This window comes from Lemur catta, chromosome 4, assembly GCF_020740605.2.
Source record: "Lemur catta isolate mLemCat1 chromosome 4, mLemCat1.pri, whole genome shotgun sequence".
Classification (NCBI taxonomy): Eukaryota; Metazoa; Chordata; class Mammalia; order Primates; family Lemuridae; genus Lemur; species Lemur catta.
In genome coordinates, this window is record NC_059131.1 from 69,109,437 (window position 1) to 69,124,667 (window position 15,231).

General features: G+C 48.8%; 1 protein-coding gene across 1 annotated transcript in view; it reads right to left on the bottom strand.

Annotated features, from left to right (window-relative positions):
* Positions 1-9,967: 9,967 nt before the first annotated feature.
* The window catches only part of FBLN7 (fibulin 7), a 38,182-nt gene continuing 32,918 nt past the window's right edge, over positions 9,968-15,231 (bottom strand). Inside the window, exons 6-8 of the mRNA XM_045548899.1 lie at positions 14,141-14,278; positions 11,918-12,056; positions 9,968-11,025 (exon numbers count right to left, since the gene is read on the bottom strand). Of these exons, the coding sequence (XP_045404855.1) occupies positions 10,653-11,025; positions 11,918-12,056; positions 14,141-14,278 (650 nt within the window). The 3' untranslated portion in view covers positions 9,968-10,652. The remainder of the gene's footprint in view (positions 11,026-11,917; positions 12,057-14,140; positions 14,279-15,231) is intronic.

The following is a 15,231-nucleotide window of genomic DNA, read 5'->3' on the forward strand; positions in this document are numbered from 1 at the left end:
AGGGGTTGGACAAGATCTCTGGGGTCTCTTTTATAAGGGCATTAATTCCATTCATGAGAGCTCTACCTTCATGACCAAATCATCTCCCTAAAGCGCCATCTCCTGATGCCATCACCTTGGGGATCAGGCTTCAACACATGAATTTGGAGGGTGGGGGGACATAAATATTCAGACTATAGCAGGGGTGAGAACAGTGCCACTGTCAGCTGCAGGAACATAGCTGGAGAGGTGGAGGACAGGGTGTTGGGGGAGGAAACGTGGGGAGGAGGTATTTTTGATCCTGCAGATTCTGAGGAGAGAATGCCTTTGATTTTGTTTGCCGTCCTCTAGGCTTATCCAGAGTTGGGATTAGGAGTCAAAAATCCTCCCTTACCCTGGAGTCAATGAATCTCTTTATGAAATATGCTGATTGAGCCCCTTGTTTCATCTTTTACTGCTGAAGTAAGTAGAATTATTTCATTACTAGTTGTAAAATTAGTCAATGTCTCTTTCAGAAAAAACTAAAAGGCCACAATGTTTGAAAATCAGCCTCCTGAATGTCCCAGTGTGACTCTGCAGTCATTGCAAAATCGCTTTCCTCTCTGACTCTATATTTAGCTGCAATTACCCCAATAAAGTCATTTTCTTGCTCCAAGATTATTGGCAAAGAACGGGATGGCTAAGCTGGGATATGGACTCTTGAAGTGAAGTAGGTGTCTGGTTGGAGTTGGTGGCTGTCATGCTCCCCAGAATGGGGACGACTCCCAGTGAGGCGAGGTGACTGGCCTTCAGCTGTCAGAACAAAGTAACGCTGGGTGGCGTTCTCCCACTGTTCTGGAGGCTATAAGTTAGAAATCAAGGCATCTGCAGGGCCACACTTCCTCTGAAGGCTATGAGGGATGAGCCTCCTCTGCCTTTCCCCGGCTTCCCGTGGTGGCCAGCAATCCTTGCTTTCCTTGGCTGGGAAAGCGTGACTCAGTCTCTGCCTCCATCTTCTCTCCCTGTGTGTCTGTCTCTGTTTTCTCTTATGGACGCCAGTCATTGTAAGATGACCTCATCTCAACTAATTACACCTGTAAAGACTCTTTCCACATAAGATCACATTCACAGGTACCATATGTTAGGACTTGAACATATCTTTTGGGGGGACACAATTCAACCCAGAACATAAACCTATTATGCTCCCAAGGCCGGAGGTTGGGATAGAGCTGAGGCTTGGCCTTGAGGACTTCCTCAGACTCGCCCGTAATGCTGGGAAGGTTACTCTAGTCTCTGAGACCAAACCGCTGTAGCCCCAGTTTTGCAATTTAAAAAATAATTTTTTTTGTAAAGCAGGTGTAAGCAGTTGAATGTGTTCCACTCCTCAGTCCATAGCATAATCTCATCAGTGATGGAGAGAGTCTCTTATTTTGTTTATTCCGTTTCTGCCCTGAATCAGTCAGGATAGTTATGCTGGAGTAACCAACAACCCTAAAATCTCTGTAGCTTAAAACAACAAAGGACCATTTTTTGCTTATGCTTCTGTGCATTGCGTGTCAGCCGTTTTGCGTGATCGCTCAGGCACCTGAGCTGACAGGGCAGCCTCCACGCTGAGTGGGGCCAGTTGCCATAGGAGACGAGAGAGAACTCCGGGGTCTCAACATCTGCAAGGCGGCGCTTGGCCGGCAGGAGACCCGCACTTCTTCTGAGCCAGCACTAGTCGCACTGCCACGCCCAACCACAAGGGGGCAGACGCGCCAGTCTACAAAGACGGCGAGGAGGAAGTATTTGGCCAAATTTGCTGTCTGCCACACACGTCAACTGTTTCGTGGCTTGTGCACTGCCTTGCCCGTGGGGCAGGCCGGCGCTGGAGCTGCCTCAGCGAGCATGCAGACAAGATGCCTGCTCTTCTGGAGCTGGGATTCCAGCAGGTCTGGTCCATAAGGATGCTTTTGGCTGCAAATAAGAACTCCCTCTGAAACCCATTTAAACCATACCCACGTTATCTCACCTAACAGGAAGGCCAGGGCAGGAAAGAGTCCAAGCGTATTTCACCTGGGAACCTGGCCTCCTTTCCCTTGGTTCTCCCTTTCACCAGGAGGCTTTTTCCTTACACTGGCTTCCCTCGTCAAAAAAAAATGTCTTCCAGCAGCAACCGTGATGACATATTTCCTCTCATTCAGTGCAAAACAAAGAGACCACTGCAATCATGCAATAAGAAAGCCCTTCCCTTCACTCTGCCTGGGACAATCCCTGACACCTAGCAGTCACCCTAGGAATGCCCTTCATGCTGGCTCTCGTAGCGGGGGTCTCTGCTGCTCTTGGGCCAAGTGTGATTCATTGTAGTGGCCTTTGGCGTCTGGAGGGTGAGGGGTGAGCGGTCACCTTCCTCTGCGACACAGGCTGGAATGAGGTATTAGTTAGCTAGAAGTGCCGTAACAGACTACGGTGGGCCTGGTGATACAAACAACAGAAATTTATTCTCTCACAATTCTGGAGACTGGAAGTTTGAGATCAAGGTGTGGGTGGGGTTGGTTTCTTCTGAAGCCTCTCTCCTTGGCTTGTAGATGGCTGTCTTCTCCCTCCTGTGTCTTCATATAGTCCTCCCTGTGTGTCTGTCTTCTAATTCCTTCTCATATGACACCAGGCATATTGGACTAGGGCCCACGCTAAAACTCATTTTAAAGACCCTGTCCCCACATGCAGTCACATTCTCGGGTACTGGAGGTTAAGACTTCAACATCTCAATTTTCAGGGGGGTGGGTGGGTACAATTCAGCCCATAACAGGGGTAGAAGGGGTATGAGCAAAACAGGCTTCTTTCCAGAAGGTGGAAAAGGGCCACGGATACTGGATGGGCAACCAACAGGGTCCACACCCCGAGGAGAGGGAAAAATCCAGGTAAACAGAAGCAATCGTTGCAGGCAGTGAAAAGTGCTTTTAAGGAAAATGAAGCAGGGTGGGGTCACCAAGAAAGGTGGGGACGGGACAGCAGCAGTGGGGAGGTGGTTGGGGAGGCCTCTCTGAGGAGGGGCATTTGAGCCTCCACCAGGTGGAGAGTTGAGGGAAGAAGTGGCAAATACCAAAGGCCTGAGGTGGGAATGGGCTTGCAGGGCCAGGGACAGGAAGAGGGTCAGTGCATTTGGGCGTGTCATGAATAATGGGGATGAGCTGAGGTCCACAGGGTAGGCCGGGGCCAGGTCACTCAGGGCTCTGGGCATTTGGGGTTGCACTCTGAGACTCAGCTGCACTGGGGAAACACAGAGACTGAGATTGAACGTGAAACGTGTGGAATCACCACACAGCCAGGGAACTGCAGAGATACAGCTGCCCCATGGACACAGACTGCCCAAACCACCAAAAAACCAGCTTTGGCATGAGAGAGACTCCCTAGAGGGCAAGATTCTTGTTTGTACCAGCTTTCAAGGCCCAGTCCCAACCAGGTGTGCCACTCCCCCTGCACTGAAGGCAGGAATGAAGGAAGGCACACAGGAAATGACCTTCCTACTCAGGACCGCAGCAAGGGGTGAGGAGAAAACTCTCCTAATACTGAGCTTGGCCTAAACAGATGAGTCTAAGAAGCAGAGATCTTTGTCCACAGAAATATGCCTGACCACGCAGCCAACTGTGAGGAAGGAAGGCGAGCTATTGTACACATGCCACCGTGCGGCTGCTGTGAATCTTGGCATAAGCGAGCAAGGCATATCACAGAGCCAACTTCCCTCTGAAGAGTGTATCTAAAGAGCTTCCTGGAGATAAGGAACTAGATTGCTAAGATCTAATTTTTCAATAGAAGGCAGTCAGATTCAGAACATTCTGTGAGCTCAAATCTAATTTTTATCAAGTCATACTCTCTTATTTGCAACTCAGCTAACATTTTCGTGGCTTTGCTGATGCAGGATTTTGTAGGAAATCCTCTTTGTGAAAGGGGGTATGCCAGGATGTGGCCCACATTTCCCATCAGGTTTCCTCTACTAGGAGTCATTTCAAGTGCCACCTTCTCCATGAATTGGTCCTGACCCTTGCAGTTGTCCCTGACTTCTGACCTTGGAGAGCCTACAGCACCATGCATGTTGGATTTTAACTCGGTTTCTGCCATTGTCAAAGGTAACGCCTAGTGACATATGTGAAGATCTTACTTCCCAACCTGAGTGTAAATCCTCTCTGAGGCAGGGATCATTTGTCTGAAAAGGACCCAAAAGAGCTTATGCAAGAGGACTAAAGGACACAGGGCTCTCTCATAAAATCCAGAGGCTGATGCCAGATTTCAGGAAGCACTGGAAGCCTAAACAGGAGACCAGGAGCAGCAGTTTGAAAACATGGCCATAAAATCCTTTGAAACCTTTCAACTCATCTCAGCTCAGTGAGTACTCAATGGTCCCTGTCCGCTTCTCTTGACTCAGTGGCTGCTTGTGACTACTTTGACCAAGACAGTATAGCAAGTCTATGTGACTTTCAAGGTTGAGTCATAAGAGACCGTACAGCTTCCCCATTGTTCTCTGGGACACCCATGCTAGGAACCCAAGCCACCATGTCAGAAGTCTGACCACTCTGAGGCCACCCTGGGAAGGCTAAGCCACATGGAGAGCACAAGGGCAGATGTTCTGGCTGTGAGTCCTTTGCTTCAAGTCATCCAGCCCAGGCCAGCCATGAGAGTGAGTGAATGACCCTGAGGTACTGCCAGCCCCCACACATGGAGTCTTCCCAGCAGAGGGAAGCAGAGGCATTGCAGAGCAAATGAAACCATCCCCCGTCCTCTATCTGAAGTCCTGGCCCTCGGAATCCATGATAATCCATAATAAAATAATTGTTTTAAGCTACCAAGGGTTGAGACATTTTATCCAGCAATAATAACCAGGACACAAATTAGGCCTTGTCCCTCCGAGTCCCCATGGCCTGTTGTTTGCTTTCTTCCCACATCAGCATCATTGTTCTGTCTCCACAGACAAGATGTCTTTCCTTTGTGCACATGAGCCCAATATGCTCATTCAAGGCTTTACATCACCACCTCATTCAACACTCAAGTGAGATTCTAAGTCGTAATTCCAAACACTGAGGATGTGGGATGCAACTGTCACTACACATGATTACAGTGTTTGCAACATCCAAGTTACAGAGATGATAAGTAGTCGGCCCCCCATGGCCTCAGGGTCAGCATCCATGGAGTCAATCAACCGCAGATCAAAAATATTCAGAAAAATTATAAAATAATACAAATTTTTAAAACAATACAACTATTTACATGGGATTTACTTTGTATTAGGTATTATAATATAGGGATGATTCAAAGTATACAGGAGGATGTGCTAGGTTATCTGCAAATACTATGTCATTTTATATAAGAGACTTGAGTGTCCATGAATTTTTGTATCCACAGGGGGCTCCTGGAATACCAAGGGACTCTGTGGGATGACTATTTCTACATATAATATGCACTTACTATATACTGACAACCCTCCTCCACTGCTTTTATTTTCATAGCACTCATCCCTCTCTGACATTACATACTTTTCTGTTCACATGTCTATTGTCTGTCCCCTTGCTAAAATGTAAGCCCCATGAGGTCAGTGTCTCTGGCAATCTTATCATCCATTGTATCTTCAGCAACTGGAACAGTGCCTAGAACACAGTAGACATTCAGGAATATTGATGCAGCTTATAAACACTTAGAGATTGTCACATGTACAGGCTAAGAGTTCCAAAAGCTCCTCTTTCCATTCCTGCAGTGAGCACTTGCTAAAGTTGAGGCAGTGGCTTGTGGAAAGTGACTCACTCGAGTTTCTGACTTCCTCACATCTCTCCTTGGGCATATGCTCAGATTCTCAATAAACCCATCAAGTTTACTGTGACTCTGCAGTGGTATTCTGATTTTGGTTTATTTTCCTTTTTGTTTGCTAGCGTTGGAGGTGTAACCCTTTAAAAATAAAGCGATTTTTAAAAGTCACCCCAAATCCTAGCTCACTTTCCATTGTTCAAGAGCTCATGATCCACTTGGCCTGCCTCTCATTACCACCTGGTGGCTGTTGACTGCTGCTCAGAGGCCCAAAGCAGGTAGGTGGACTCTCTGTAGAACAACCTCCCACTTGGGCCTCCGTGTTCTTCCAAAGGAGGGTTGGGTGGGTGGGGCGGATGTGAGAACCAGGGGAACCACTGGGGCCTTCTTTGATTTAGGAACAGGAACTCCCACACATTGCTGCTGGGGATGGAAAGTAATATAATTCTTACAGAGGAAAAACTGTCCCCAGAGATACAAAGGCAAAAATACAAAAGACATAGGTACATTGCTGTAATATTTTTAATAGCAGAGGACTGAAAACAACCCAAATGCCAATCAAGAGTGACTGGTGGCATAAACAATGGTATGTTCTCACAATGGAACATTTTATAATGGAGAATATACTATACGGTTCTATGGATTGATATCCCATATATTAAGCAAGGAAAAAAAACAGATTAAAGGAAAGTGTGACATAGTATGCTCTCATTTATCACTTGTTTATATTTTTTTAAATGTAAAGGCAAAAGGGGAAAAATTGATTATCTACGGCAGAAGGAGGAAATAGGGCACTGGCTCAGAAGATAGACTTCTCTGAATACATCTTGTTGTGTGGATAATTATGTAGCTTACATAATTATCAAACATTTTAAATTAAAAAGCAATCTCTAAAAATGTCAGCAAAATGAAGTAAATAAACATAATCTTGATTATAGTTTGGAGCGTACCACAGAAAGAGTAATTAAAATAGCAAGTTCACTGTGTACCCCTAATGGTGTAAACCTTGGGGGCAAAAAGAGTTGCAAAAGAAACATTTTAACTGTTTTCAGTAATCAGAGTTTTATAGAAGTGTCGGCATTGTGAAGGATTTAAGGATTTTTAAAAATGTGTAATTATTTTGGTGATGTTGAGAAGGAGGTTTTCATAATAAGAGAAAGGAGAACAGATATAGGATCAATGAAGTTATGTTAAAACAAACACAAGAAAACTGTAGTCCTGAATTGAATTGGAAGTATCAGCATAAACTCATGTAATGTTTTATCTTTTTAAAAAATACAAATAATACCATATTTCCTATCTTTAGCCACTAAAGCCAAGAAACAATGACCTAGCTACTAGCAATAAGCACTCCTAGCACCAGATTTTGTTCTCTAATTACCATTCCCCATGAGAAGGAACTAGGGATTCTTGGGAAAAAATGGCTAATTTCAGGGCTGGGGCAAAAACAAACAAGGTAGCTAGAAAACCATCAAGGAAGACTAGGGCCATTTCAAAAGAAATCAGCCAACTTGAAGCAGTGCCCAAGGACCAAAGACAGAACAATATGAGCAACAATAAGGATAATAACTGCAATTATTAATTAGGATAATAGCACATGTCAAATATATTTCAGTCATGAGTTTATAATGCATGCAAAGAAGAAAACAACTCTCACTGCACATCTTGGAAAGATGACAGGGAACCACCTCATTTTGAAAACTGGAAAATAAAGAGGAAGGGAATCAAGAATTCATCCTGCCTCTCATAGACAAACCAAATATCAGGGTAACAAAATAAATGTTGAGAAGAAGTTTCTTTTTATAAACTGTGTCAGCCAGTAAACAAAGAAAAAAACAATAGCACTAGAATATTCATTACAATCCCTAAAAAAGTAATGGATCTATGCAATAATCATCAATGGCTGCTAACATCAGAAAAGAGAGGCAATCAGATATGTGCCTTCTACTGGAAGTCCTTATCAACGCCAGTGAAAGTAGTCCTGCCAAAATAGATCTAACTGGAATCTGATCAAATCTGTGGATTCATAAGAAATAGGAAGGACAGAGGAACATGTTAAAAGACACCAAAGAGATGCACTCAGGAAAACCCAGATTGTGACAAATTCTACAGTATAAACTACACAATACTCTGTCTTCTAACAAACCTCCAGATTATTCCAATATATGCTGAAATGTGAGACCCTCTGCTACAGATTAAAAAACACTTAAGAGGAATGTCAATAAATTACAGTGCATAGACCTAATTTGAGCAAATAAAGAAATCATGAGCCACTCAGAGAAATTTGAACAATGGGTGAATATTTAAAGGTATTAAGGAATTGCTGTTAATTTTTAGATGTGAATGGTATTTAAGTTATCCTCTTTAAAAAGGTCATTATCTCTTAGAGCTACATACTGAAATATTTACAGATGAAAGGATGTGGTGTCCGGGATCTACTTCAAAACCACCTCGACGTGGGGTGAGGGTAGATGAAACAAGATTGCTCCGTGTGTTAATTGCTGAAGCTGGTGATTCAGACATGGGGTTCATTATACTATTCTCTCTACTTTTGTATATGTTTGCAACTTTGCATATTCAAAAGTTTTAATGCCCCCCCCAATAATATGAAACTATATTACTCAGAGCAGCAGTCCCCAACCTTTTTGGCACCAGGACCAGTTTCATGGAAGACAGTTTTTCCATAGACAGAGGGGGCAGAGCTCAGGCAGTGATGCACGTGACGGGGAGCAGCTGTAAACACAGATGAAGCTTCGCTCTCTGGCTCACCACTCACCTCCTGCTGTGCAGCACACAGCTACTAAATTTCATGGAAGACCGTCCCCAACAGATAGTGAGGGTGAGAGAAAAGGGAGGCGGAGCTCAGGCAGTGATACGAAGCCCAGTTCCCAACAGGCCACGGATCAGTACTCGGCCACAGCCCAGGGAGTGAGGACTGCAGACCTAGGGTACAAATTAATTCCTGTCAGCTACTAGCTACTCTGACCTGGGACAGATTGGAGCTATGAAAGGGCAAAGGAGAAGTTGGTTTCCATGGGGGAAAGTGAGGAGAGAGGGTATAGAGAACAAGACACTACTCAGGGGGCAGGGGTCCTAAGCACTCAGGCCTTCATATTTGGAGCCATGGGGACTGGGGCTCAGCGTGTGATTTCATCAATGGGAAGCAGATTTGATGACGGCAGCCCTTGGTGACGAAAACTGTTGATTTAGATTGGGTCTATTTGGCATCAAAGTCATCATCATATACCAGTCTGGGTGGAGTCCCTGCTCTGTAGACTCCCAAATCATTCCTGACCTGCTGGGAAGTAAGAGGCTTGTCCCTCTGAACCACCCCCAGTCCCAGTAGGAAGAGCCCATGGCTGTGACATCTCACACTCAGGAACCTGGCCAGGCCCTTGGACTCTCCCACCTGGTGGCATGCCGGTTTCTGACCCAGCATAGCAACATTTGGAAACGTAAGGCTGTGGATCATGTTTTAATAAAGCCTTGTAACAACCCTTGCAGATGTGCAGGCCCCTGTTCTGTTGTTAGAAACTGAGAACACAGCTGAGCCCATGGGAGAAGAAAATTTTCAAAAACAACTCTTGACCATGTCTCACTCTTTGTCCAAAAAAACAGGATAAGGATAAACCATACTAGAAGCCATGTTGATATGACCTTGATCACTGAACTAGAGACACACTTGCTCTGGCTCCTTCTCATACCAAGACAACTACAAATAATTTTTAAAGAAAATATATGTGATGAAATCTCACCAGTAGATTCACATGTATTTGGATATTGAAACTTCCTCTCTCCAGAACTTACCGAGCCAAAAAAAAAACAAAAAGAAAGAAAGAAAGAAACTTCCTCATAGCTCAGCTACCAGCTACCTCTTAAATTTTAACTTTACCGGGCTGCCCCACCCCACCCCATGCTCAGCCCTGGCCAGTCTTTTCTTTCTTCGGTCACCTGGAGGGCATTACCTGTGGTTCTTCCATTAGAAGTAGGTGGCCCTGGAATCAGTGACGACAACTTGAGCACTTTCCTAAACTCTCCATGGCCAGATGTTGTCCTTACCAATCTCCCAGGTGGCCAAAACAAATTTATATTGGCGGAACAATCCCAAACGTCACTTGTGTCCTGTGTCTTATTCATTTATTCCAGTGTATCCAACCCAGGCAGGAAGACAGCCAGCTCTCCCCTCCTGGAAGGAACTGGGCTATCTCATGCTCAGGGAGAAGTCAGGTGGGCAGGGAGGAGCAACAGACTTTATTTCTTCAGTTATAATATCAGATATGTAGTTGAGATAGGATTTCTCAAAAGGGAGGTAACCCAGGCAGAATCCATGCTTTAATGATGGTTCCTTGGTCTAGAAGGATTGCATGGAGTTTACAGGCCCTCCCGTGACTCTCTGATGAGAAGGCCAGCAGGCGTGTCAGGGGGAAGGCAGACAACATATTGGGTGGGGTCGTGGGAGGAGACGTCACCCCCTATGCCACATGAGCAGAGGCGTGGCTGGACTCTCAGCATAACCAGAACCACCTCATTCAGAGCAAGCTTGGCTGTAACAGTGCAGAAAGGCCAAAAATCACCTGACACACACCGCGAGCTTTTCCCTTCCCAGCTAGTTGAAACTCACACCATTTGCACAGCATTTTGAAAAGCTGCCCATCCCCCAAAAAAGGTTTGAGAAAGTTAGTGCATCATCTAAGGGAAGGGGCTCAAAGCAGAAAAGAATGTGATGGCAGCAGTTTGGGTTTTGTGGCTGCCCTTCTGTGCCCCGCCATGGGACAGTGTGCAGCACTGCCCTAGAAGCCTGGGTGAACAGGCATGTGGGCAGGGACAAGGCAGGAGGGGAGAGATGTCTGTCACAGGCAGTGCCCAAAGTGGAGTCTTCCAGGAAGAGAAATGAGCCAGATCTCCGTACCCCCATGGCACTCTTAGAAGTCATAGGGGGACACGAAGATGGTGACCTTGGACACATGGTTAGCCTGGAAGGAGCGGTCCAGGTATTCTGACATGTCAACGTCCACCTCCAGCGTCTGAGGCCCCGCCAGGGTCTGGACGAGGATCAGCTCCCCCGTCTGCCTGTCTGAGCGCTGCATCACAAAGTGGCCGCGGCTGTTCCCGCCCACGATCCCAAACCGCAGACTGTTGGGCCCGGGTCGGCCAGGAGCTGAGGCCGTGGCCATGCGGAAGAGTGTGATGGGTGGCTTCAGGTTGGAGGGCAGAGACAGGTAATGGAAGGAGATAGTCTTGGGCAGGTGGCGGCAGGGTCTGCTGTCCATGGGGCAGGGGTTTCGCTCGCACTGGCTGGAGCAGAGAGGAGACACAGAGGCAGTCAGCCTTGGGGAGACTCGAGGGGCTGCTCTGACCTGATTGCCCCACCTGCCTGCTCTCAGAGGCCACCTAGGTGACCTTTCCCAGCCACAGGTCCCTCCCCCAGGAGCTACGGAGCTGCAGGCAAATGAATGTGGCTGGAGTCAGGCCAGGGAAGGGGTGTGGCCCGACCCCCTCTGTATGTAGTGTGTGTATGTATATACGCTATCACTATAGTTTTCACAGAAAAATAAAGCCTGGGAATATTAAATATTAAATAGCAATGGCAGTTATATGCTGGTATTCAAACCAGGTGCCCTTTCTACACGTGCTACATGTGCTGAGGTGAAACCCCAGCAGGCAGCTGGCAGCCTCCTGCAACGTGGTGTTGCACAGGTGGTGAACTTTCCAAATGCGACACTGATTCTTAACGCAGGAAACCCTGTCTTCCTTAACCGTTTAGAATCAGGCTCTTATGGAAATGCTTTTGCTAGTTCTCTATCTTATCAAATGTCAAAGACAAATACAATGTTGCGTATTTGGTGATTCTGTACCTCATGATTATGCAGGTCAAATATCACATCTAGCTGTTCATCTAATGGCTGCAACCCCATCATCCTCTACGCAGCAGGGGAGCACTTGGTACATTACTCCCCTCAGAACTAACTGGGTTCTTACTGCATTAGAGCAGCAATGCATTAAATGCAACCACTAAACGAAAATGGAAGCTCAGAGAAGCCAGACTCCCAGTCCCTTGCCTCTTCTCTTTCCTATGACATATTGACCTTCTCTCTAGAGCTTCTAGGAAGAATCCAGCCCTGCCTCACTTGGAGACCTGGGTGAGGGATGTCTGTGCCCAGGCACGGGCAGCCCCGGCTGTACTCACAATGGAGATGTCTTCACATAGCTCACATTGCCGCTGCCCTCGGGGCACTCGGGGCTGACGCACTGGAAGCCTCCACCAGTGTTGATGCACGTGGTCCCCTGGGGACACATGTGCTGTGGGCCCATACACTCATCGACATCTGAAATACAGGACATACGACGAGGTGAGAATCTCCTCAACTGTCCCTCCGTCACAGACAGAACCCGGGAGGGGACCTCATAAGCACTGGAACTTGGTGCTCCACGCATGGGGAACTTTCCAGATACCCAAGGCGTATTCTTAAAGCAGGAAGCCTGTCTTCCTTAACGGTTTGGGATCAGGGTCCAGCGGAAGTACAGCAGAACGGAAGTGCTAGGGAGCACCCTCCCTGCTATCTCATCCTCCTCCCTGGGCACAGCAGGTGGCGGGGTGCCGGAGAGCGTGAGTGTTACCAGTCACAACACTTCCCTCAAACTTGCCTTCTTCTCAGCCCAAGTGCCCTGGAGTCTCCCCTCCATGGTTGTTCCTTGTCATCAATTTTTTTTAAAAAGACTCAAATCTTCTGGAAAGCCTTTCTCTCAGCCTCGCCCCATGCCAAATGCAGATGTCTCTTCTCTGACATTTGTGCAAGTTCTCGACTCCCTTTCCAGGCATCCAATGCGCCTCTGCAGCTGGAGGCTGCCTCTTCCCAGCCCCAGCAATCCTATGTGGGCCTCCATGAATACTGTGGGCGGAGGGATGGGGGGAGGTGGGTGGGTGGCTGTCTGGATGCCTCCCCTACTCCTGTCCATGCTGCCCGCTCCTCTGAGCCCTGCAGTGGAGCCCCAAGAGGAGGTCGCTGGGAGCCAGCCCTCCTCACATAGCCCCACGGCAGCCTGCGGAGAAGCCCTCTGCCCTCCCACCTCCCCCTTCCCCTCAGTGGTTCACAGCCATCATCTGGGGCCAGTGGGGCTCCTCTCTGTGTCCTGTGTCCATGGGGGATGTCCAGCCAGGGGAGGTGGGCCTGCCCATCCTCCTAGTAGGAGCCAGGCCTACATTACAGATCCAGTTCCCCCAAAGGCCCACCGCAGCACCGGGGTTCCAGGGCCTAGAATCAGGATGAACAATAGGAGACTCCACTTGGCCTTCAGGCCTGAGACATGTGTTCTGACTCAGAGCTAATGGGCAGATCTGGTGTGTCTATGTCTATTAGTATCTGTATTTGCCCTAAGAGGAGGTGGGGCGATGGGAGTCCTCCTGCTGGTGTCCCCAGTGTCCCAGGACGTGGCTGGTGGTGATGATGGTCCTTGCTGTGAGGTCCTCAGCCTCTCCACTCTGCCAGCCCATTTTACACACATCCCTTCCTGCCCCCGGCTGCCTCCCCCATCACTGCAGACACTCCTTGCTAAGCAAGCCGCTCTTTCCCTGAGGGACAGGCTTCAGCACTGGGGTGAAACCTGAGCCAGCTATTTTCCATTTGTACCAACCGCTCCCTTCCCCAAAATCCACTCTCTGGTCCGGGGAGGCTGACTGGTCTGGATTTTACCTCCTGGCTCTCAGGCTCCCTGGCTTCCAATCCAGTTTGGCAAATGGGAGGCCTGAGGGGCTGGGGTGTTCATGCCCCTGCACCACCCCTGCCTGGCTGTGTCCTCCACGGCCACAGTCATCAGGCTCTGATAACTGGTCACTCCCCTTGCCCCTCAAGCCCAGGGGCACTTCAGTCTAGTCAGTTCCAGGGGGCTCCACCTCTCTTGTCCTCAGCTAGCCATTAAACAGGGCTGGTGCGGTGTAGCCCAACCTCGCTAAGGGATGTAAGTGCCTGTCAGATGCTGTCCCTTTCAGAGCGGACATGCAGGTGCACACATGGGCTTATGGAGCCTTGTGGGCCCTTCCAGATTATATGACATAGGAGACCACCTGGCCATTCTGCCTTTGGGTCCAGCACTAGCTGAAGGCATTGCTGAGTGAACGGAAGTGACTTGACCTTGGAAAAAACAGTTACTTGCATAGGCTGGAAGAGACTATTTGCCAGGGTGGTTAAGCAATTCATTTTCCTATTTATGTAGATGATGACGTAGCCTGATCTTTGAGAGGCACTTTGGTCAGTGGTTTTTTAAAGATTGAAGGTATCTGAAACTTTGACTCCCCTAACCTCCCCACTCCCGATTGTAAGGTCCTGGGGGGTTCACAGCAGCAGCAGGTGACCTAGTGCAGGAGGCATTCTCCAGCCCCGAGGTCACCTGCCTGTGCTGCGGTCTTACTCACCCTCACAACTCTTCCCGTCGGCCAGGGTCCGGTACCCGCCGGGACAGGTGCAGCGGTAGGAGCCTGGGGTGTTCACACAGGCGTGCATGCAGAGCCGGGGGCGCCCCTCCTGCCCGTAGATCTCACACTCGTTAACATCTGGTGACAGAAGTGCCCACTTTGACTCCAGGAGCCATGTGACGGGTGTCGCTGGCCGTGACCCAGGACAGCCGCGCCTCGATTTCTGGAAGCGATGGCAGCTGCAGCTAAGTGGCTGGGCCTGGTGCAGAGCCCCCAGAAGGGGAGAAGGTATGCTCCCCTTTCTCCCGAGCCTGGGGCCCCGAGGGCTGAGAGGAGGAGAGGGAGCTGATGTGGCAGACCCTGGAAGGGTCCTCGGTCTAAGGCTGAAGGCCATCTAGGGAGGCCCTGCAGAGGCTGGCAGATCAGGTGCCCCATGTGTAGGGCTGGGTTGGCAGCCCCCTTAACTCTCCCTGTCTTTGGGAATGGAGTAAAAGGGTCTGGTTTCTGCTGCTGTAAAATGAGGCTATTAGCACCAACTGCCCAAATCTCAGGTTTGAACTTCTGGTTTGAGTGGGTTTGGGACAGAACTTTGGTAATCGGGAGAGGTGGGCAAAAGTGAGCCTGTCAGTATAGCTAAGCCATTAGGGGACCAGGGAATAAGTCCCCGTCCCCTGCACCGCTGGGGCCCTGGCTGCCAGCGCAGTGATTTAGGTTCCTCCTTGTCACCCTCAGATGTGATTCCCGCCAGGATGGAGGGTAAGAGGGCTCACGGCTCTCCTGGATGAGCGTGCGTGGCTTGGGCAGGGGACAGGCGAGGTTCTGACAAGGGAGTGAGCCTGGCATCCCTGGCTGCTTTCTCTACAGTCTTGGGTTCTTTTGACCGTCCCTGTCCCCGTCCCCAATGTCTGCGCATTAGCTACATCCTGGCAACCATCGGGCCAACACTTACCCGGCCAACACTTACCCGTAAGTAAGGCAAAGTGGCCTGGCTGTCAGAGATGGCGCCCAGGAAGCCGCCCGCCCGCCCCTGTACCCTGGGCGCGGGCTGGGTGCGCCCGTGCAGGCGGCAGCACCGCGAGTGGGAGCCCTTC